This window comes from Columba livia, chromosome 15, assembly GCF_036013475.1.
Source record: "Columba livia isolate bColLiv1 breed racing homer chromosome 15, bColLiv1.pat.W.v2, whole genome shotgun sequence".
Classification (NCBI taxonomy): domain Eukaryota; kingdom Metazoa; phylum Chordata; class Aves; order Columbiformes; family Columbidae; genus Columba; species Columba livia.
The window spans coordinates 12791998-12813800 of record NC_088616.1 but is presented as its reverse complement, the minus strand read 5'-3'; the positions used below and the strand labels follow the sequence as shown (position 1 = coordinate 12813800).

General features: G+C 54.2%; 3 protein-coding genes across 6 annotated transcripts; 2 read left to right on the top strand and 1 right to left on the bottom strand.

Annotated features, from left to right (window-relative positions):
- The first annotated feature begins 131 nt into the window (after positions 1-131).
- On the top strand, positions 132-8919 carry SMCR8 (SMCR8-C9orf72 complex subunit). The gene is made up of 2 exons (XM_005504546.4): positions 132-2482; positions 4377-8919. The coding sequence occupies exons 1-2, from the start codon at positions 132-134 to the stop codon at positions 4828-4830; spliced, it is 2805 nt and encodes a 934-aa protein (XP_005504603.2). The 3' UTR covers positions 4831-8919.
- SHMT1 (serine hydroxymethyltransferase 1) lies at positions 8763-15670 on the bottom strand. Its single transcript, XM_005504475.3, has 12 exons — positions 15478-15670; positions 14083-14207; positions 13425-13570; positions 13047-13162; positions 12802-12962; positions 12405-12486; positions 11959-12171; positions 11584-11700; positions 11107-11229; positions 10723-10839; positions 10438-10548; positions 8763-9577 (listed from the first exon to the last, which is right to left on the bottom strand). The coding sequence occupies exons 1-12, from the start codon at positions 15653-15655 to the stop codon at positions 9408-9410; spliced, it is 1659 nt and encodes a 552-aa protein (XP_005504532.2). The 5' UTR covers positions 15656-15670; the 3' UTR covers positions 8763-9407.
- LOC102094721 (chemerin-like receptor 1) lies at positions 13479-18687 on the top strand. Of its 4 annotated transcripts, none has more exons than XM_021290429.2 (4): positions 13479-13614; positions 14457-14553; positions 16342-16440; positions 16968-18641. In XM_021290429.2, the coding sequence occupies exons 1-4, from the start codon at positions 13601-13603 to the stop codon at positions 18069-18071; spliced, it is 1314 nt and encodes a 437-aa protein (XP_021146104.1). In that variant the 5' UTR covers positions 13479-13600; the 3' UTR covers positions 18072-18641. The 4 variants fall into 4 exon arrangements, with proteins under 4 accessions (XP_021146104.1, XP_064887371.1, XP_064887372.1 ...); XM_065031299.1 differs by lacking the exon at positions 13479-13614 and adding an exon at positions 14105-14357 and having other exon boundaries at positions 16346-16440; positions 16968-18687; XM_065031300.1 differs by lacking the exon at positions 13479-13614 and adding an exon at positions 14214-14357.
- Positions 18688-21803: the final 3116 nt, after the last annotated feature.

Sequence of the window (21803 nt, the reverse complement as noted above, 5' to 3'; positions counted from 1 at the left end):
CGGGCATGGCGGCGGCGTGAGCGGCGGGACGAGCGGCTGCGGGCCGGGCTGCTGTGCCGGGGCCTGTCCCGCGGGGGCGGGAGGGCCGGGGGGGCCTCGGGGCTCCGCGTCGGTTCTGTCCTGCGGGAAATATGATCAGCGCCCCTGATGTGGTGGCGTTCACCAGGGAGGAGGAGCTGGAGGACGAGTTGTGCAGCGAGCCCCCGCTGCCCGAGGAGTACTCGGTGCCGCTCTTCCCCTTCGCCAGCCACGGCGCCAACCCCTGGGCCAAGGTCGCCAGCTCCAAGTTCACCCGCGACTTCATCCTCATCTCCGAGTTCTCAGAGCAGGTGGGGCCTCAGCCCCTCCTGACCATCCCCGACGATGCCAAAGTGTCGGGCACTTTCGACCTCAACTACTTTTCCCTCCGGATCATGTCTGTGGATTACCAGGCTTCCTTCGTGGGGCACCCACCCGGCTCTGCTTACCCAAAGCTGAACTTTGTGGAGGATTCCAAGGTGGTGCTGGGGGACTCGAAGGAAGGAGCCTTCGCCTACGTGCACCACCTGACGCTCTACGACCTGGAAGCCAGGGGTTTCGTCAGGCCCTTCTGCATGGCATACATTTCCGCCGACGAGCACAAAATCATGCAGCAGTTTCAGGAACTCTCCGCTGAGTTCTCCAAAGCCTCTGAATGCCTGAAGACGGGGAACAGGAAAGCTTTTGCTAACGAACTGGAAAAGAAACTGAAAGATCTCGACTACACCAGAACTGTCCTGCACAACGAAACCGAGATACAGAAGAAAGCCAATGACAAAGGGTATTACACCACCCAAGCCATCGAGAAGGCCAATGAGCTGGCCAGTGTGGAAAAGTCCATCATTGAGCACCAAGATCTGCTGAAACAAATCCGGTCATATCCCTACAGGAAGCTGAAAGAGTCCGAATTCCACCCCTACCAGCCAGAAGCTGCGCTGGATCCAGCCGGCACGGGCTGCGACCAGGACCTGACTACCTCGGATCTCGCTGAGCCCAGCCCAACACACCTTTACTCCCATGCGCCGTCCTATACTCCCAAGCTCATCAAAGCCAAGTCTGCCAAATGCTTTGACAAGAAGCTGAAGACGCTGGAGGAGCTCTGTGATATTTATTTCTTCACACAAACCCTTGACCAGTTGCATCAGATCGAGAGGACGTTCAGAGGTGACGTCTGCTACCTCCTGACGGATCAGATCAGTAGAGCGCTCTTGAAACAACAAAGCGTAACGAACTTCCTCTTTGAGGATGGCTCTTTTCTGGATGAAAAACCCCCTGAAAAACAGTACAGAGGCTGCCAGGAGCTCGGTCAAGATGACGTCGATAGAAAGTGTTCAGGAGAGTCCCCCGCTCCTAAAGTTGTCATCAGCCTGGGCTCCTACAAGTCCAGTGTGGAGTCAGTGCCCATCAAGATGGAGCAGGAGCTCGAGGATTCCCACGAACCCAAAATGAGCGAATCCATCACATTTGAGCCCCAGGAGAACCTGGACTATCTCGACACCGACATTAAAGGCAGCATCAGCAGTGGTGAGAGCATCGAGGTGCTGGGGACGGAGAAATCCGCCACAGGCTTGCCAAAATCGGAGAGCCAGGGCAGCCTGCCTGTGAGCCCCAGCCCCCAGGCAGGCAGGAGCAGGGTGGGCAGCCGGCGCACGGTCAGCGAGGACAGCATCGAGGTGCTCAGCACCTGCCCCTCCGAATCTCTCATCCCTGAAGATTTCAAAGCGAGCTACCCAAGTGCCATTAATGAGGAACCTTACCTGGATGATGACGAAGACGGAGGCCTTCGCTTCACCCCAAGATTAAACCCGGGCGATGCCGACGAGCGGGAAGACCTTTCACAACAGGAAGGCTTGGCACAGGTTGATTCCGCTTGTTGTATCGGGAAGGAGAGTCCAAACTTCCTTGAGGCTGAGCTGGGCCAGAAGCCCTGTGATGAGGAGGGGGTGGTCAGGATCCCCCCACAGCCGTCCCGCCCGGCTGAGCAGGGGCTGCGCGGGACTTTTGGGGGCTTCCCCTCCCATGACGGCATCTCGGGGGGACTCCTTCCCTGCGAGCTCGATTCGCGCTACCCGCTGGGCAGCCGGGAGCTTAGCAAGAGCAGCCTGGATGAGTACTCAGATTCCACCAGCTACATGAGCAGTGCCGCCTCCACCTGCTCCGACAGGACCCCGTCCCCTGCTCACCCTGCCTGCCAGGGGACTGAAAGGCACAAAAAAAAGGCCGGGCAGAACGCGCTGCGCTTCATCCGGCAGTACCCCTTCGCCCACCCCGCCATCTACTCACTGCTCAGTGGGAGGACACTGGTGGTGCTGGGGGAGGAGGAAAACATTGTCAAGAAGCTGGTGACGGCGCTTTCCATCTTCGTGCCCAACTGTGGGGTGTACGCCAAGCCTGTGAAGCACTGGGTGACTTCCCCTCTGCATGTGGTGGATTTCCAGAAGTGGAAGCTGATTGGACTCCAGAGGTAAATCATGGCTTTTTCGGTGTCGAGGTGGATGATAGAAACTCCTAAGTGAGAATTTCAGAGGGGAATGGGTGCGCAGGGGAGGTCTCTGTCTAATTACGTACATAAATATTTGCTTATAGGATGTGTTTTGAAGGGAGGTAAATTTATCTCTCTTCATATCCAATCTCACTTGAGAGTTAATATTTAAAAGGTGCTGGGGCCTTTCTGCTGGCTCAGACTAGTAATTTGGGCAGGTTTCCCTCAGGTTTAACATCTTAGCATGGCCAAGTGCAGAAAAAACTCTCAAGTCCTGCTGTTTTCCTTGTTGCTCCGATATCAGAGCACTCCTGGAGTCTCCTTGTGTGCTCTGCTGCTCCTGGCTCCTGCTAAAACTCCTCTGACGTTTCTAGCTAGAATTTTGTTTGTGAAATAGATGCTTTGGTACGGGGAGGGTTTTGCACCTGAACCGCAGTTCAGATGTGAAGGAAACTTCTGCTCAGGGTGAGGGTCATCACGAAGGCAAGAACCCAACACTGAAATGTAGTTTATATTAGTGAAGAGTAATTGCTCAGCTGGCAAGATTTTGGCCCTGACTTTGTTGCTGTTATTAAAAGGCTTTTCTTGGTGCATTACCAGGATGTGTTTGGCGCTTGGGGTGCAGGTTTGACGGGGAATGGCTGTTGCTGTCACTAATGTGGAAGACACGAGTCAGAGTGGCAGCCCAGCGCCGGGCTGCAGCAGCTCCTCAAAGAGTTTCTGGGCAGTGTGGAAATCAAAATACAGAAATCTGCTTTCTGGGCTGCTGAGTGTTGCATCACCGGGGGTTGTGGATGACAAAATTATCCTAAACTGTGCGTTTATCCTCATTTCTGCACTCGTGAGGTGGGATGACAACTCTGCCAACAGCTGCTCCCAGACTTCTCTGTCTGTCGGGGAGGTTTTTAAATGCACTGAGTGTTTACTCATTGCTCAATGTCTGTGCTTAGATACCATTTTTATAAACAAAAGTAATTTTTTTTCTAAGAACTGCTTGTAACTCTGTGGAATATTAATTAAGTGTCGAGTTTAATGTGGCTGCTCTCAGCAAATGGTTTGTTCAAGGGCTTTGGGAAGGAACTGAGAGGTTAAATTAATTATTCCAGTGCAGGTGCTGTGTCCTCCAAGGCCAGAGGCTGCTGGGGACAGGGACAGCCCTGACCCCACAAGTTGGGGCTCCCAATTTGGGGCTGGGAGCTGCATCTCCAGTGACTTTACCCACACAAAATTGAGGAGCAGAAGGTGGAGGTTGCGTAGGCTTGTGATTTGCATTTAAATGACTTTAATTTAGGCTTGTTGGATAATTGTATGTTGTGAACGTGCCATGAGTTTGCGCTTGAGTTAAAAATGCTCAGGCTCATCTGAGGAATATTCTGGTTTAAGGCCAGTTCTCTTTTTAAAGGAAGGACAGGAGGACTCACTCCTCTCAGGGTTTCAACCACCTTTGAGCAGTTCCCTCCCAAACACATGATCTGGGGGGACAGTTGAGCTCTTGGCTGGGGGATGGGGCTCATTTGGGTTCACGAGTCCTTGTTGTCACATCCAGAAGCCACCAGCTGCTGCAAGATTCACTTCTGTTCCCCAGACACGTCCTGCCTCTGTGTCACTAAGCAGGGAAACTGCCCCCAGCGCAGTGGGGGATGGAGCAGCACCCACCCAGTGCAGATCAGCGCATGGTGGGGATCCAGGGGATCATGGTTTTTTAGGGATCTATCAGACCGGGTGGTTATTTGGCCATTTCCATCTGTGCTAGACTTTATTTGCCCACAGAGGCTCTTTCACCAGAGGGAAGGCATGTGAGATACAAGCATGGACGCAGTTTGTCGCTTAATTTTCTGGTCCCCTCCAGCCGTGACCTCTCTCCTTGCCGTTTCAGGACGGTGTCGCCTGCCGGGGTGAACGTCCTGCACGCCCTGAGCCGCTACAGCCGGTACATCAGCATTCTGGACGCCGACAGTAAGACTCTGCGCTGCCCGCTCTACAAAGGCACTGTGGTGTCCCGGCTGGCAGATCACCGCACGCAGATCAAGCGAGGGAGCACCTACTATATGCACGTCCAAAGTATCCTCACCCAGCTGTGTTCTAAAGCCTTCCTCTTCACCTTCTGCCATCACTTGCACCTTCCCATCAGTGAAAGGGAACCGGAGGAATCCGTTGTGAAGCGCAGAATGAACTTTCTGAAGCTCCAGCTGGGCCTTGCCAATGAAGATATCAAAATCGTGCAGTATTTAGCGGAGCTGCTGAAGCTGCGGTACATTCAGGAACCCGGCCAGGGGGGGAACCCTGTGCTCCGATTTGACTATGTCCCCAGCTTTTTGTACAAGATCTAGGCTGGCCCAGGAGCCGGCTGCCTGCGTGCTCAGAGTCTGACAGATCACCCGTGCTTGGCATCTGCGCTGTCTGCAGCAGCTCATCCGTTGGGAAGGAGCGAAGAAGCTGATGTGTTTGCTCCGCAGAAACCAGTGTCTGAGGGAGCAGCTTGCTGTGTGGTTCCCTGTAGCCACAAATGTAGATGTTCCATCACACAAACCACCGAGCACTCCGTTTTTAAATGTTTGAAGGGGCACTATTGACTTTTAAAGCATATCAGAGGGGGATTACGGTGTGGAGAGAGAGCTGGGCTGTGTTGGGGATCAATATTTATTAGTGTGCAGCCCTCAAAATACCGCACGCTTTTGCCAGAGCCCGGAATGCCATCTATCCCTTCTGTGGAGCCGGAGTGGAGGCCAGAGGCGGGATGTAAAGGCCACGTGAAGGTTTTTAATCGACTTGTGTCTCACATGAGCGTAGCTTGGGAGCTCCCTGGCTGGGCGGCAGCTTGCAGTGACCCATCTGTGCACAGCAGTGGTGGATGGTGTGTCCAGTCCTGTGTTTTTCTGAAGTTCCTGGCACTTCCCAGGACAGTTTGTCCCTGGGTGGGTGGGAGAGCAGCGGAGACGCGTGTGCTTCTCTCAGCTTTGCTAAGATCTGGAGTGTGGAAGGATTCCTTAACGCCGGCGAGCACCGAGGCGCCCGCTGCTGTGAATGTTGAGTGCTGTGCCTTGTTAATTTGTCACGTCCCATTTGTTGGGCGACCTCTGAGAAGGGTGGGAGGGAAATCGGGAATCCCCAAAGGGGGAGGGTGGCCTTCTAAGGAGCAAGAGGAACTCATTGGAGATCGGGGACCCTCGTTTTTAGGTGCTTTTGCGATGGGGAAACCAACAGTGCAATTCAGCTGTGAGACAGTGAGCTGTTAGAGCAGGTTGGTGCAATACTAGCGCTCAGGAGAGATCGGGGGTGAATGTACCGAATTCCGCGTTTTATCCATAATAGTTTGGTTTGGTTTTTTTTGTTGGGGAATTGACTTTTGTGCTTTGCAGTACAGCAGAGTCAGCATCACTGCATGCTGCTTCTTGGCCAAGCCTTTGTAGTGTCTCTACTACCTCTCCTGGCTCTGGACGGGGCAGAATATAACGAGGATTTTCCTTTCAAAGCTTCCGTTCTGCTGCCTGTGCCATAAAGGTTGTGGTGACACTCTCAGGTTGTTCCTGTCCGTGCCAAAAGCTTTGTACCCGGGCACGGTGTGTCCCACTGGAGTCTTGTAGGAGATTCTGCTCCTTGGCCACTGGTCCTGGGCTGGGCACTGCTCTGCCCAGTCCGTGCAGTGGTACCAGCCCCCAGGGTACTTCTAAGCAAGGAAAGCCTTGCTGGGAAAGAAAACCTTGGTTTTATTTCTTTTTAGCACTCTTGTTATGGAGTGAGAACAGTCAAGATTGTACAAGACGAGCCGAAGTGGTGTTTGATTTGGTTTTGTTTTTTTTAACTTCTGTTTATTGTGCTGGAGGTGAACGCAATGTTCCATCCATGCCCGGGGAGGTTTCTGTGACAGGCTCGCACACAGGTTTGTCGTGTGGCTCAGACCCCACTGAAGCTTGCAGCCAGAACCACGCTGCTCCAAAACCCAAAGGCAAGGAGGCTCCGTGGGAGCTCTAAACCATCTGTTTTAAGACTGGTTTAAGTGGTAGTGTTTTTTCTGGTGGCTTTCAGCCAGGTCAGCCTGAACAGGTTGAGCTCGTGGTGCTCTCCAGGGGGGATTCCTAAGGTCAGGGGTTGCTTGTGACGGTGTTTTGAGGTGGCAGGTGGGAAACAGCATGGCTGGAGGTGAGCGGTGTGCCTGTGTGCAGAGCTGCACAACTTAAAAGCATGTTTAAAGGCCTTTTCCTTTCCTAACCATGCCCATCACATGTGAACTGGGTCTGCTGGTGCAAGACTTCGGTGTCCACCAAAAACTCCTGTGTTCTGAAGTGACTTGAGGTGTCCCCATGTCAATTCGTGTGCACCTGAACAGCTGCCGCACTGAAGCGGAGACGAGAGGTGTCTCAATGAGTGAGTAACACGGGTGACACGGCACAGACCGTGGCTCCCTGCATCCTGCCTGACCCACAGCTCGCACCAGAGCTTGTTTTCAGCTGGAAAACACCCCGGGGCTGTTTGGGTTTGAGGAAGGAGCATCAAACTTTTTTCCCTGCTGACTCACGTCTTCCCCCGGGCTGACAGCACAGAGCGGCGGAGCAGGATTGACGGTGAGTGTTGGCTGATCTCTTAGTCACAGTGGTCTCTGCCTGTGGCATTCAGCTGCGCTCAGAAATCGATCAATAACTCACTTCTTGCTCTCTCTATCCAACCTCTAGTAGCTGCTACTCAAGGCTGCGTTGAGTAATACTTGCACTATCACCTCTCTGACCTGCTTCATCTCTCCGCCACAAAGCGGCTCTGATTTGGGAGGATCCCCCGGGGCTTTGCTGGCACCATCATCAGCTTTGAAATGGGAGCTCTGTGCTTTCTGCAACTCGGCTCTTGAGTAGGAGCTGTGGGGAGATGCGTCTTGAGGGGATCTTGTCATCCTAAAGCAGGTCGCAGCAGAGAACTCTGAGCTTGGGTGCCAGGAGAGGGGAGTCACGTCGGGCTGCGGCACCTCGGTGCAGCCAGAGCCCAGCCTGTCTGTGCTGCTCGTGGTGCCTGTAACGGCGGCAGAAATCAGGAAGAGTCTGAGTGGTTCAGGATCTGAATTTCTCTTCGCTCAGTAATTTCTTTGTCTGCTACTGTACAGCAGAGATCCCTCTATCGGCACTTTAAGACTCTTTCATCGTCTTCACTGCATTACCTCACTCGTTCCTGATATTAGCAGACTTACAAGAGGTTCCGATTTTCGCACTAACAGCTCCCATGACGAACTTTGGCATGTGTGTTCGTCAGCTTGCACCATCCGAGTGCCACCCACTTCCATGAGTGCTGCCAGCATGTCCCCACTGCTGCGTGCCAGCTCCGGCTCCCTCCTCACTCCCTCCTGGTTGTCAGCAAGAGGAGGCTGTAGGTCTGACCGAGAATTTATCAGAGTGAGGGTGTCCCCTGGCCGCGAGGACAGAGCTCCGTTTTCTGACTCCTCCACTTTCGAGACGGGCTGTCACCCCTTGCCTGTTGCTTTCAGCTCCCACCCAAGGAGGGTCAGCCATAGGAGTGGGCGATATTTAACCCTACACAGGTTCCGTTTCTCAGAGAATAATGCTCCAATTTACTTCCATCCAGTAGCAATCACTCCTAAGCAGCTCCAGAGCTGCCTTGCCTTGCCTAGGGGAGTACTGCCTCTACTCCAGCAATATTCACCGCTTGGTAAGGGGTGGGAGCGGTGCTGAGGGATGAGATCTGGTAACTTTTTGGTTTTTGGTGAGCGTGGCGGGGCCCTGAGCCCCCAGCTGGGTATGGGATGACAGCCCATGCTATGGATTCGGTGTCTCGGAGGGCTGGGCAGGAACCGGGTCTTGCAGCGGCACTTTGAAAATGCTCCTCTATAAGGTGTGCTGGGGAATACGGCGCTGCCCAGGCGGCAGGAAAGCGCCTGCTCCACTCTGTCAGCACCGGGTCAGAGCAACAGACTGTACCCGACACCAGGGGGGTCACAAACCCACTGCAAACAGGTCCCAGAGACGCATTTTAACTGGAAGGCAGAAACAGGGTACCCGGTCCCACTGCTGGCGTGGGGATGGGGCTGGGCTGGCAGCGGCAAGGAGGCCGTGATGAATTCTCATATATTTTAAAGCACTGTATCCTATCACTGCATGTCGAGTTCCGTGTGTGTGCCTGTGCGTGCCGAATGCTTGCGTCAGTAGTTAGGGCGAGTGTGACCGGGAGAAATCCAAGAAGCATGTCTTAGTGTTGTGCTGTAAATGTTACTGCACAAGAGTTTAACAGATGTTAACACCAAATGACTAGTCTGAGAAATGTACTTTTAAAAAAAAAAATTATTTATTTGGGTTCAGATATTTTTGAAATACAAAAAAAAAAAAAAAATTGGTTGTATTTTTTAAAGCGTATAATTCTTGTCATACATTGTGGTTAAATTCTTAATTTTACCGTGCTTATTAAAAAATGGTTCTACCTAAGATTTGTGCGCAGAGGTCTGAGAAAATACCAGAGACACTGGTGATGGACGGGACAGTGATCCCGGGAGGGCTGTTCCGGGTGGGTTTGGGACAAGGCTTGGCCTTGTCACAGCCTGGGGAGCCTGGAAGGCACAAAAGGAAATAGTTGAGGCAGAAAACCAGCTGTTATAGCTGTGAAGTCTCTTGGACCCCCATGCTTTGGGCTGGGGTGTCAGGTGAAGGCACAAGATCAAATGCGGCCGTGAGGCTGCGGGTCACCCAGTGCTGGGTCCCGACTGCTGAGCGGTGACGAGGCTGTTATCCCCGCAGAGGCTGCGCTCAGAGGCTCCTGTGCCCCAGACGGGAGGGAAGAGGTGAGGAAGGAGCTGCTGCAGCCAGTGCCAGCTGGGATGTGCTGGGAGGAGGCACTGGGGTGCTGCTCTTGGTTTGGGGGTGCGAGCATGTGGTAATCCCAGGCATGGTCGTGGCTGCAGTGCCGGTGCCTCCCGTCACAGCACGGGCAGCCCTGGGAGCGGGAAGGTCCCTGCGAAGGCTTCGACCTCTTCCTTCAGTGCTTTCAGCTCCCTCTGGTATTTCTCCTCCTCCAGTTTCTCCTTGAATTCCTTCAGCGTGGCCTTGGGGCTCATGTCCTTCTGCACGCGCAGTGTCAGCTCGATCCCTGTGGGGATGGAGATGTCACTCACCCCTCGCGCCTGCACCCACGGCTGCCGCATCCTGTGGCTCTGGCAGCCCCGCACACCCCACAGCAGCGCTGGGGCTGCTCCCGAGACACGTGGGGTGCGAGAGACTCGCTGCCCCAGGACAACAGTGCAGGACCACTGAGAACAACTGGAACAACACTGCGGAAGGTACAGTTCTAATCTGGGCTCTGAGCCTGCGCAGTGTGGAGGGTTTGGCTGGTCGCAGCTATGGCCAGATGTCCTCCCCCACAACCAGATGTGCATGTTGGACAGTTACTCCTCAGTTAGAATCACAGAATCATTTCGGTTGGAAAAGATCCTCCAGATCAAGTCCAACCATTACCCCACCCCTGGCACTACCCCATGTCCCTAAGAACCTCATCTCCGTCTGTTCAACTGAGGTGACTCCAGGGATGGTGACTCCAGCACTGCCCTGGGCAGCCTGTTCCAATGCCCCACAGCCCTTTGGGGAAGAAATTGTTCCCCAGATCCAACCTCAGCCTCCCCTGGTGCAACTTGAGGCCGTTTCCTCTGCTCCTGGCGCTTGTTCCTGGGGAGCAGAGCCCGACCCCCCCTGGCTCCAAGCTCCTTTCAGGCAGTTCAGAGATCAGAAGGTCTCCCCTCAGCTCCTGTTCTCCAGGCTGAACCCCCCAGGTCCCTCAGCCACTTCCCATGACACTTGTTCTCACACTGGTGTGTGTTTTCCCTTGCCAGCTGCTGCAACAGCCACCCAACTTGTGCCTCCTCTCCCAGAGAAGCTGCCCCAGCCCCAGAGCTGCTGCTGGAGCTGAGACTCAGCCCTGCAGGTCCCTGCCCATGAGCCCAGCCCGGGCCTCACCTCTGTGGATGTACTGAGCCACCATGCGGAAATCGTCCTGCCGAAAGCCGCGGGAGGTGAGAGCTGGTGTCCCAAACCGCAGGCCGCTGGGGCGCAGGGCACTGACATCACCTGCACCAGGACAAGTCATGCATCACACAACCCAGTACCAAAACCACCACGCACGGGATTTCAGCCTGGTTCCCAGTATGCAGGGTGGACTGGGAGCTGGTAGCCCTGCAGAAGTGCTGCATGGGCCATGGGAGATCCCCACCACGGAGGGCAGGAGCTGGTGGGACCTCTCACCAGGGCATGTGTTCTTGTTGCAGGCGATGGAGCAGATCTCCAGCACCCGCTCGGCCCGGCCACCATCCGTGCCTCTGCTGCGCAGGTCCAGGAGAATCATGTGGTTGTCAGAGCCCCCTGTAAAGAGACAGCGGGTTGGTGGGGACGCAGGACTGCGGTAAATGCTGCAAAAAAAGGCTTGGGATTGCACCAGATTTCAGGGGCAGAAGGGGTGCTTGCCCTTGGGAAAGAGGGCTGCTTCAAAATGGTTTTGTGGAGGTTGAGGAATTGCGACGGCAGAGCCCTGTCTGTCACGGCAGTGCACGCGCTGCTGTCATCATCTGGCTCGGACTCTGGGCCACACCTGGGGGTCAGCCCCATCCCACCGCTGAGACCTGTCCTCACCCGTGACGATGTCGTAGCCCAGCTCAATCAGCGCGGCCGAGAGCGCTTTGCAGTTGGCCACCACCTGCTGCTGGTAAGCCTTGAACTCGGGCGTCATGGCCTGGCGCAGCGCCACGGCGATCCCTGCAGAGGGAATGTGGAGCGGGGTGAGGTTTTGGGGACTCCAGCAGGAGAGCTGGCAGGGACGTGTGGCACCACCAGCAGAACCATCCTGGAAGCTGAGCAAACTGATGCACAGTTCCCTGAACCAGGCTGGTGGCATCACCATGAGCTACAAGGCAGGAGATGGAACCAGCCTGGTTGCTCCTCAGGCAATGCTGGATCAGCCTGGCTGCTCCTTGGGGCAGTATTTGCAGACTGTGAACCCCTCGGGACTCCTGGAACCCCCAAACTGCTGCTGGGGGTCAGAGTGCAGCCAGGACACCTTTGCCATCTCCCTTTGCCACCCCGAAGCTCATGGCCAGCCTGGCTGCGTACCTGCGATGGCGTGGTTGTGCGGGCCTCCCTGCAGCCCAGGGAAAACCGCCTGGTTGATGAGGCTCTCCAGGTTGTAGAGTGTTTCCTTGCCCGTCTTGGGGTCCACGCTGCGGGTGCCTGCAGGACGGGAGAGCAGGGTCACTCACACCCTTCTCCCATGAGCTTTCACCCCCTGGCCTCTCAGAACAGGGATTGCAGCTGTTCCTCCTCAAACCTGGGCCATGGTTGGCACTGGGAAGCTCCTCAGATGCTCCCAGGAGACCCCAGACTTACCTGCCCTCCCTCCTTCCCAGCTGCAGGAGGAAGGAGCTTTAACTTGCAGCCCCCACAGCCCGGGGAGAGCGTTTCTCCCGGTTCCCTGGCCAGGTCAGGTACCTTTGCGGTAGAAGATCATGCCGGCCCTGCAGCCCCGCAAGGTCTTGTGGGTGGTGGTGGAGACAACATCGCAGTGGTCAAAGGGGGACGGCACGACACCGGCAGCCACCAGCCCACTGATGTGGGCCATGTCAGCCAGCAGATAGGCACTGTTGGCGTCGGCGATCTTCCGCATGCGGGCATAGTCCAGGTTGCGCGAGTAGCAGCTGACACCTGCAGGGAGGTGGCATGTGGAGGGGAGAGGAGCAGATGCTCAAGGACCCTGGGACAACCCTGCATCCAGCCCTGTGGTGGGGACAGCACTTAAGCTTCCACCAGTGTGGATGTGTTTGAGGTCTCCTCCTGGCACTGCAGCATCCATGGGGTTATCAGGGTGCTACTGGCTTCGGGGAGCCACCCCCACCCAGGGGTGTCCCCAAGGAGGTCAGTAAGGGTTTGATCCTCACCTGCTATGATCAGCTTGGGGTGGAAGAGGCGAGCGTTCTCCTCCAGCCGGTCATAGTCAATGTAACCGGTCTTGGGGTTGACCTGGGAGAGGAATCATAGAATCAGTTTGGTTGGAAGAGATCTTTAAGATCATCGAGTCCAGCTGCTCACCCAACACTGTCACTAAACCATGCCCCTATGAACCTCATCTCCACATCTGTTAAACCTCTCTAGGGATGGTGATTCAAAGAAGGGAGGAAGAGGAAGGTTCAGCCACCTTGGCATGGGTGAAGGTCAGCCACAGAGCTGTCCTGCAGGAGAGGGTGCCAAGAGCCTGACACTGGCACTTTTAACTTGAAGAGGCACCAACGCTTATGACAACAGCATCCTGGCTCTGGCTGGAGCAGCTCTCTGTACCTTGTAGGGCATGGACTCGAAGAAGACAGAGGTGGCAGAGATCTTCTTCTTGTCTGTCATGAACCCATGGGTGAGGTGGCCTCCGTCGGGCAGGTCCAGCCCCATGATCCTGCCATGGGGCTCCACCAGAGCTGTGTACACCGCAAAGTTTGCCGGTGACCCTGCAATGAGAGCACACCAGGCTTGTTACGGGTGCCAGGGACGTGTCGGTGCAGCCAGCTGGGCTCTCTTGAGCATCCTGTTACCTGAGTAGGGCTGGACATTGACACCCCACTTCTGAGGGTCGAGCCCGTATGCCTGCAGGGCTCGCTTCTGGCACAGCCTTTCCAGTTCGTCTATGAACTCTGTCCCACCGTAGTACCTGCCAGTAAAGGATGGGGCAGCAGTTAAACCAAACCCCGTGAACAAGGACCGAATGATGCCGGGGCTGTGACAGCCACCAGGACAGCAGCTGCACCAGACGTGACCTGCTGAGATTGTCCCATGCGTGGTCAAGGACCAGAGGGTCAGATGCCAGAGCCAGGATGTCACTTCCTTCCCAGAGGTGAAGTCTGGCACCGTGGGTGGTTCCTCTCCTGCCCTGCAGGGGTTTGGGTTGGGTGGGACTCGGCCCCAGCCCCTACCTCTGTCCTGGGTAACCCTCGGAGTATTTGTTGTTCATGCAGGATCCCAGGGCCTCCAGGACTGCTCGGCTCGCAAAGTTCTCCGATGCAATTAACTCCAGCCCCAGCCTCTGCCGCTGCTTCTCCTTCTTGATGATGCTGTGCACCTTTGGGAGGGGAGAGAAACAGCTTCACCCATGCTGACTCCACGGTAGGGGATGCACCCTCGGAGGGGACGGGTCATGGAGAGGTATCTTGAAAGGTGCTGGAGAAAGGAGGGGAGATCCCTTCTCAGTACAGCCAATCCCAAACAGTTCCTGTGTCCAGTCACAGGCCATGTTTTTGGTTTCTATCTGCCAGATAATTCAGGTCTCATTTGGGCTCAAGAGTCAAGGGCAATTGCCACGTGGCCTGGTGGGCTGGCTGCTCTGGTGTGGACATTAGAGCTTCCAGACGCGGATAAGAGCCATAGATGCAAAGTTATAGCCATGTTGGAGGATGCCCACCCCCTCCACCTCTCACTGCAGGTAAAGAGGGCATGGAGGATGGATGGGTCCCACCAGCTCAGCCTTGGACTGTCTCCCTGCCCCATCCCTGGCTCGAGGAGCACAGAATCCCTCTGGCTGTCTGGGGGATGAAGGAAGTGGCTGCCAGGCAAGGGCCAGGACAGGGGTCTCACCTCTGGGTCATTGCTCTCGAGCGGCTCTAGCATCACCCTGTTATGGGAGGCCCAGAGCTCCGCACTGAGGAGGCCCCCGTCGCTCTGCATTGAGTTTTCCATCCTCCTGCTGAGTCCGATGTCACCTGCCAGTGGAGAGGGAGCGTTGTGGGATGGGCTGGGAGGGCAGTGGGGCTGAGTACCCCTGTGCTGCAACCCTGCACTCCATCTGCTCCCACCCCACATCTTCCCCAGAAACACAGAGGGACCAGTCATGGGCTGGGACCTGCTGCTGGGTAAGGAAAACACAAACAGGCTTCCCTGCTGATTTAAGACTAGTTCATTAATTATAATGCTTTGATAATTTCTGATACTCTCCCATCACTGCTCCACAGCACCTGGACAGACACCTGGGGACATGGTCAACCTGTGCACGGACCAAACCAGATCAGCAACACGAGCAATTACTTTCCCTCTTGCTCCCGTATACCCGTGAGTCTTAGGGCTTCTAGGAAACAGTAGCAAACACCCTCATAGACACAAGGGTGTCTTATTAAAACTGCTGTTTAATTTCAAAGGCAGTGAAGTGCTCACACCTACAGACCTAAGTTTTTGAAGTACATTATGTTATCTCTCAGCTACTTTCTTGTGTAGACCCACGAGGGCAAATCCACAGCGGGTTTGGAGTCTGGCCCCAGACTCTAACTGAAGCAAACACAGCTTGTGGAGCTGGGCCCTGAGAGGGAACCGCTGCTCACATTACAATGCAGAGCACAAGTTCCTGGGCAGGCATGACAGCCCAGCTTCTGCCTTGGCAGAAAACAACGCATCTCTTTATCCATTAACCCTGCAAGGCCAGTGAAGGGCCGTGAGCAGGTCCTTGAGCAATTGCACTTAGTTTGCTCGTGTCAAACTGCTGAAGTTTGTTCGGTGTGGGGCTGCTGCACTCTGCCCTTGTTGGGCAGGGACGCTCGGCCGCCTTTCTTTCCCGAGCCTGGGGTTGGCGGAGATGGAGTCCCCGCAGTCAGAAAAGCTGGGCTGGGGAAAACACAGCGAGGGAAAGGGCAGGGTGCACCGCTCTGGCTTTGAGCAGAGTGACCTGGTCCAGCATATCCCCGCCAAGCAGATCACAGCAGTACTTGCACCTTGCGAGACCTGCAGAACGCTCCAGGGTACAGAGCTCCCCGATCCCCACCTAGCACCCCCATTTCCACCCTCATGTCAGGACACTGGTCCGGCCCTGGCAGTTCACCTGGAGCAGGGATGAACCCCAGCCTTGATGTTCCATCCCCAACTGGGTCTGCACTCCCCGTACCCAGCTCCATCCCCACCCACAACCCCGAGAGGCTCCCGCTGATGCGCTCCCCCCGCCCGGACACCGCTGGTGAGCAGCAGCGCTGCCTGCCCGGCTCTCACCACGCAGCACAGAGCGCGGCTCGGCTCGACCCGGTCGCGGTCCCGATCCCGCTCCGCTACCGCGCGGGAACCCGCGCCCCTGGCATAGATCGCTCAGACACGCCCCTCCGCTCCTCGACCAATCAGAGTCTCGTTCGTCCCCAGTGGGTCGGCAGCGCGGAAAATGTTCCGGAAGCATCAGGGCCAATCAGCGCTGCGTCCTTCCACCGCCCCGCGTCCTATTGGCCCGCGCGGAGGCGGGGCCGGCGGCGCTGCCAACACGTGTGTGCCGGGGCGTGGGTGACCTTGGCCAGGGCGGGGCGGGTGGCGGCTCCGCTGGCGTCACCGCTCTGTCGTCATCCAGGGGGCTCCGGTGATGTCATCCCTCTGCCCTCACCCTGGAGACCCGGTCCCGCCTGGCGCGGGGGCCTTTCCCCCAGCTCTGGTGTGTTCCCAGCGCCCCGCGATCCGGGGGTGCCCCTCGCCTCCCCCGTGATCCGGAGGACGGGAGACCCCCTCCCCGGCCGGGCCCGAGGCCGTGTCTCAAGACGAGCAGGCGTGCCAGGCCATGGCATGGGTTGGCAGCACTGGCGTGGTGGCTCTGCCGTGGGGAGCAGAGTCCGCCCTATCCCCCCGGAGCTGGGCCGGGGTCCCGGTGCTCCCTGCTGCTCCGGAGGAAAGAAACTGCCTGGAGGGACGAGTGGTGTAGGGAGGAGAGGGGCCAAGTTTTCCTTGTGCTTTGAGTCTGAGTTAGGGCATGGGCTTGGCCAACCAGCCTGAGGGAGCCTGCGACTGCTGGGGCTTTGGGGGTTAAATTAATGCACCACAAATTGAGGAAGAAGATTAGGGAATAAGGAATCCAACTAAATTCCTCGTGATCCCAAGCCAGGGGAAGATGGAAGAAAGCAGGGTGAGTCACCCACCAGAGAGGGGAGCCAGGGACGAGACCACCCACTGCAGACAGAGTGGCGACGGAGCACGGCGGTGAGTCGAGGCGGGTGGTGGGGTGGGCAGGGGGCGAGGGGAATCCAGGGGTGACCAGGAGGGTGTTTTGTGGGTAACGAGCTGACAGTTACAGCAGAATCCTCCTCTGGTACTGTTCTGCTGTCAGTGCACCTCCCTGCAAGGTATGTGTTGAAGGAACAGTCTTTTTACTTAATCTACATGTTTTTTGGTCTGTTAATTTGTCGTTGGTCATCTGAAGAAGACTCGTCACAGCGGAGGGATTTGGGTTTCCACGGTTCTGCTGCTGGCCCATCTCGGGTTGCTGCTGAAGGCCGTTTATGGAGGTGGTGTTGTGACACCAACACCAGCAGCCAAACCAGCTTTCTCTGGTCGCAGTGGTCTCTGTGACATGCAGATGCTATAGAGAAGGACTTTATATTAATTATATTTTAAGTATATAATCTGGCTTTGCATATACATTTATGTACAGTTGCTAGCAAAAGATTTTCACCTCCCCTGAGCCGCAGGGCAGCAAATGACAGCAGTGTGTGTTGTTACAATTTCAGGACTCCGGCTTGCTGGTGATGGAGAGTGTCTCTTCTTCCCCTTCACCCTTCTCTGCTGCTTCTCCCACTGTGCCGTCTGAGAACGCCACCACCCATGACTACTACTCCGGCCTCCAGAAGAGCATGCATGTCCTCTCCATGGTGGTGTACAGCATTGCCTGTCTGCTAGGGGTGACAGGGAACGGCCTTGTCATCTGGATCGCAGGCTTCAAGATGAAGAAGACAGTGAACTCCGTCTGGTTCCTCAACTTGGCCATCGCTGACTTCATCTTCACCTTTTTCCTGCCCCTCAGCATCGCCTACACCGCCCTGGACTTCCACTGGCCATTCGGGAAGCTCCTGTGCAAGCTGAACAGCACCATGGCGTTCCTCAACATGTTTGCCAGCGTCTTCCTCCTGACGGTCATCAGCATGGACCGCTGTGTTTCCGTGGCCTTTCCCGTCTGGTCTCACAACCGCAGGAATCCGGAGCTGGCGGCCAGGATCGCGCTGGGCACGTGGGTCCTGGCTCTTCTCCTCAGCTCCCCATACCTCGTTTTTCGGGACACCGTGGTAAGTTCCAGGAACATCACCAGCTGCTATAATAATTTTGCACTGTCTGGTGACTACACATCTGAGGCTACGCGGAAGCTGTGGAGGATGCGGCACAAAGCAATGATCATCACGCGATTCTTATGTGGGTTCCTCATCCCTTTCACAGTGATTCTCATTTGCTACAGCATCGTTGCTGTCAAGCTGAAAAGGCGGCAGTTAGCCAACTCTGCGAAGCCATACAGAATTATTATTGCTGTCACAGTCTCATTTTTCCTCTGTTATTTCCCCTATCATGTCTTCTCCTTGCTGGAAATATCCAAAAACTCTTCCAGTCACGAGATGAAAATGGCTCTTTACATTGGGATCCCCTTGGTTTCCAGCCTTGCTTTCTTCAACAGCTGCATCAACCCCATCCTGTACGTATTTGTGGGGCCGGATTTTAAGGAGAAGTTTCGCCAGTCCATCCTGTCGACCTTCGAAGGGGCCTTCAGCGAGGAGTCGGTCCTGGGCAGCCTGACCAGCAGGAGAAAGTCCAGGTCTGCTTCGGAAGCGGAGATCCCGAGGGGCTGAGCGGGCGCTGGTGTGGAGAAGGCAGTTCTTGTTTTTATTTCTTTCCAATTTCCCCTCATTTCAGAGCTATAATCGCAGGGCTGGGAGCTGCAAAGGGCTGTGCATGCTAACAAAGAGTGATTTGACGTTTTGGGGGTATCTCAAACCTACTATGACTTCATATACTATAGGAATTAAACAACCATGTGGAACAGCAGCAAGGTGGGAAAGTCAAAGTACATTTTGCTCCTTGTGCCACTTCTTTGGCTGCCTTGTTTCCCTCTGCATTTTCCATCCCCTATGGTCCATCATACATATTTTAAAGAAAGAGGGTTAAATGAAATGGCCATGTGTATTTTTGTAGGGTCTCCAATAGCTAGTAAGGCATTCATCTTTTCATTCCCCAGGAATGAAAGCTGTCAGGACAGCTTATTGGTTGTGCTCCACTTACTCAGGTTTGACATACAGTTTCTGAGCAAAGCTTGTCTGTGTGTGTGTTTGACATGTTTCCAGCCCTTAAATAGCAGAAATCTGACATTTTCTACTGTTGGTGAATGAATATTAAACCCCATTAAAGTTATGTAAAATGTACCCAGCCTGTTGTATTGCCTGTGGGATAAAACTCTTGTTGATCCAATCTGACTGAGCATTCCCATCTTTGGTAATAAAACAACTAGATAAAAAGGTTAAATACTCAGAATTTGGAAACCACTGGCATTAGCAGCAGCTTTCATGACTGAAGTAGACAGGACTTGACCTGGGTGTGAGGACTTGCCTGGGGCACCCTGTCCATGTGGCTCTGATTGCCAGCCTACAGTTCTGGCTTATTGGTGGGTTTCAGATTTTTTGGTACATTTATAAAGCAGCAGTTTGGAGAAGAAAGAAAAACCAGTGTGGCTAAGCTGGGTCTCATCAAGTTTCTCATTTGCACACTGCTCAGATGAAGATGGTGGGGGTTTTCTTCCTAGGCTTGGTCAGCCTCTAAACTGCTTGAATTTTCATAGTACCAAATGTTGGTCATGTAAAAGCGAACAGCAGCTGAAGGAGCAGGTGAGTGTCTCACACCTCCCTCTCCTGGCCAGCCCAATCTGCCTGTAAAATGTCCCATCCATCCTGCCAGGAAGCTGCCTTGAAGCCTCATTGCTCTGAGGGCTGGAAAATCTCTGACTCCCAGGTTTGAACGTATGCATTGGTATGTACCTCACTATTCTGCGTGGATGACATTATCGAGTGAGAGCTGTCACTTGAACATTTGGGGATTAATTATGGGTCTGCTGGGCCAAGCGATACTAAGTGAAAGTCGTGATTCTACAGACATGCATGTACTTAACCTTAAATTCATGCATAAACCCGCTGAGAACAGGGAATGTAATGAGACCATCCATATGTCAAGCATGAGTGAACGGAGAGATTTACCCTTTGCCACAAATTGTTGCCTGTCATCCAGATAAAACTGCAATGTTTGCTATGCAGCTTGCAACTCCAGGGCTGTTGACTTGCTCCTGGTGGTAAACTGCAGTGTCAAGGTTGTACAGACCAGCATTTGCTCTTTCTGCTTTGCCTTATTTGTTTGCAGAGCCACGTAATTCCTTGTGACAAGAGGCTCTGAGAGTGTTGGACCAAGGCCTCAGACTCCTGTCACGCCTCTCTCCTCACCCTGGCACTCTTGAAGGTCAGGACTTGAAGTATTGACCTGGTTGTGGTAGGAAATAAAGCAATTTTCTGGGTCATTCAGGCTTCCAAGGCAGGTACATGGTTCTCACGGGACAACATGATTTACATGAAGCAGAGTGTGTGGGTGATTTAAGGAATTACCACAGGAATACCAGTAGGTAACTAACCTACAAAGCATCCCAGCCAAGCCCAGCACGCTTTCCTTCTCTGGCTAACACCATCCAGAACCCAAGCTGTTATCTCTCTTGCAATATCCCTCCCAGAAGTCACTTCCACTCTGTGTGTCACATTATTATGTATAAGCAAAATAGCATGTCTTTACAAAGCTGAAAATCTCCCTGCGTGATGGGGAAGGGACTGAGAAAGGTTGCAGGCAGACATTCCTGAGAACATTTCCCAAAAAGGGGGAAGCAAATGTTTTATCCACAGGAACAGACGCACTTGAGATAGAGATGGGTCTGTCATTCCGGGGCTGATCCGCAGCCTTTGTGCGATAAGAAACTGTGTGGACATCAATACAGGGGCAGGTGCCAAGGGACCGGTTCCAAGATAAATCTCCCGCTGTATTGAGTTCTCTCATGTTCAGACTATCTCATTATCACAGTGATAATTGTGATAGTCCCACATTCTCAACTAGGCGGCAAGCTGTTCATTCTCTCTGATACTTATGTTTGTCATGTGCCTATCTAGAAAAGCTTGAAAAAAAAAAGGGGGGGAAATTTTTTTCCAAAGGCATGCAAACAATCCAAAGAGGTCGAACCACTTTTTTGGCAGCTGTGTCCCCCTCTGACGCAGCTTTGCTCTCAAGGCTCTTTCCCATGCGATCGGATGGGTGGAACAGCCTGAACCCTCCCAGTATTTGCAGTTATTGAGAAAGACGCTGAAGCCGCTGCCCCACCGGCGTGAGGCCCCATTGGTCCCACAGAGGGGCCGATCCGGCAGCCCCGCTCGTACAAACAGCGAGCAGAGCCACTGGGACCTGCAGGGCTCAGGCTGCGCACAGGGAGCTGTGCAAGGAGAATAAGCTTTGATAGGAGAATAAGTTTCGGTAAAGCTTTTGGTATGAATTAGATGACCCCGGTGAGGAGTCTGATTAGGTCATTAGTACCTTGGGGTTGGGCAAGGTAAATATGGAATCACCAAAAAATGTTGGTGAAGAGCTCTGAAAGACTTGGCAGGTTATTTTTGGCTAAAGGTTTTGGCTGGGTCTTCGGAGTGCAGAAACTGCGCTGTGGTTCAGAGCTGCCCTTGAAGGATGGGAGCAAGGGATAGTGATGCTTCATTAGCTGGCGTAGATGGGATGAATTATGTCATGGGGCCAGTTCAGGTGAGGGACGGTAGACCTCTGTATGCTGAAAAAAGAACTGGCAGAATCCAATTACAGCCTGGTCGTGTCCTGTCCTGATTTAATCAAAGGCCTAAGTGGCACTGCATCGGCGTTACAGTTTTGGTCAGATTAGGGTCTAGCAGGATGTTCTTATACCTTTAGTGCAAGAGAACATAACTGGGGTGCTTTAATCACGCTGAGGGACAACCATGGTGTAACTGGGTTTTGCGACACAGCTACTTTTGTAATGTAGACAGGATCTCAGACAAAGATGTATCAAGAATCTGAAGTGGTTAAAGCTTGGGTGATTTTCAGCACACAGTAGGTCCTCAACAGCCATGGATTATTGCCCTGCCTGGCAGTTCTACCCTGTTTTAGTAAGCATGTAAGTCAGGAATCTCAACAAGAGCTGCCACTGCCTTGCTTTGGAGGAGAGAGTACAGCAGGTGACTGCAGCTGGGAGAAGCTGCAGCGACATCAGGGAAAAAAGCAGCCAAGGAGGCTGTGGCAAGCGGTGCTCAAGAGGAAAAGGTATTTTCTCTTTGGGACATGGAAGTGGCAACTGGGCTCAGAACAGTTGAGAAGAAAGAGGGAGGAGGGGGTGTGGGAGCTAAGACAGCCTTGAAAGTACCAGCGGCATGATGGCGGGTGCAAATGAATGGGAGGGACACCGCAGCTGGTGATGAAGTTCTCATTAAGGAGCACTTAATGAGACAATAAAATCCCCTGTGAAACCCAGTAGTCCCTAGGCC

What these genes read in the sequence shown, in the direction of transcription:
- SMCR8 (XM_005504546.4), top strand. Translation starts at nt 132, where the DNA reads ATGATCAGCGCCCCTGATGTGGTGGCGTTCACCAGGGAGGAGGAGCTG. An exon ending in AAGCTGATTGGACTCCAGAG is followed by an intron (nt 2,483 to 4,376) that starts GTAAATCATGGC and finishes TTGCCGTTTCAG; the next exon opens with GACGGTGTCGCCTGCCGGGG.
- SHMT1 (XM_005504475.3), bottom strand. Translation starts at nt 15,655, where the DNA reads ATGCTTCCGGAACATTTTCCGCGCTGCCGACCCACTGGGGACGAACGA. An exon ending in CAATGTCCAGCCCTACTCAG is followed by an intron (nt 12,963 to 13,046) that starts GTAACAGGATGC and finishes CTCTCATTGCAG; the next exon opens with GGTCACCGGCAAACTTTGCG. An exon ending in CCCCAAGCTGATCATAGCAG is followed by an intron (nt 12,172 to 12,404) that starts GTGAGGATCAAA and finishes ACCTCCCTGCAG; the next exon opens with GTGTCAGCTGCTACTCGCGC.
- LOC102094721 (XM_065031299.1), top strand. Translation starts at nt 14,235, where the DNA reads ATGGGCTGGGAGGGCAGTGGGGCTGAGTACCCCTGTGCTGCAACCCTG. An exon ending in GGGCTGGGACCTGCTGCTGG is followed by an intron (nt 14,358 to 14,456) that starts GTAAGGAAAACA and finishes ACTGCTCCACAG; the next exon opens with CACCTGGACAGACACCTGGG. An exon ending in CCTCTTGCTCCCGTATACCC is followed by an intron (nt 14,554 to 16,345) that starts GTGAGTCTTAGG and finishes ATCCCAAGCCAG; the next exon opens with GGGAAGATGGAAGAAAGCAG.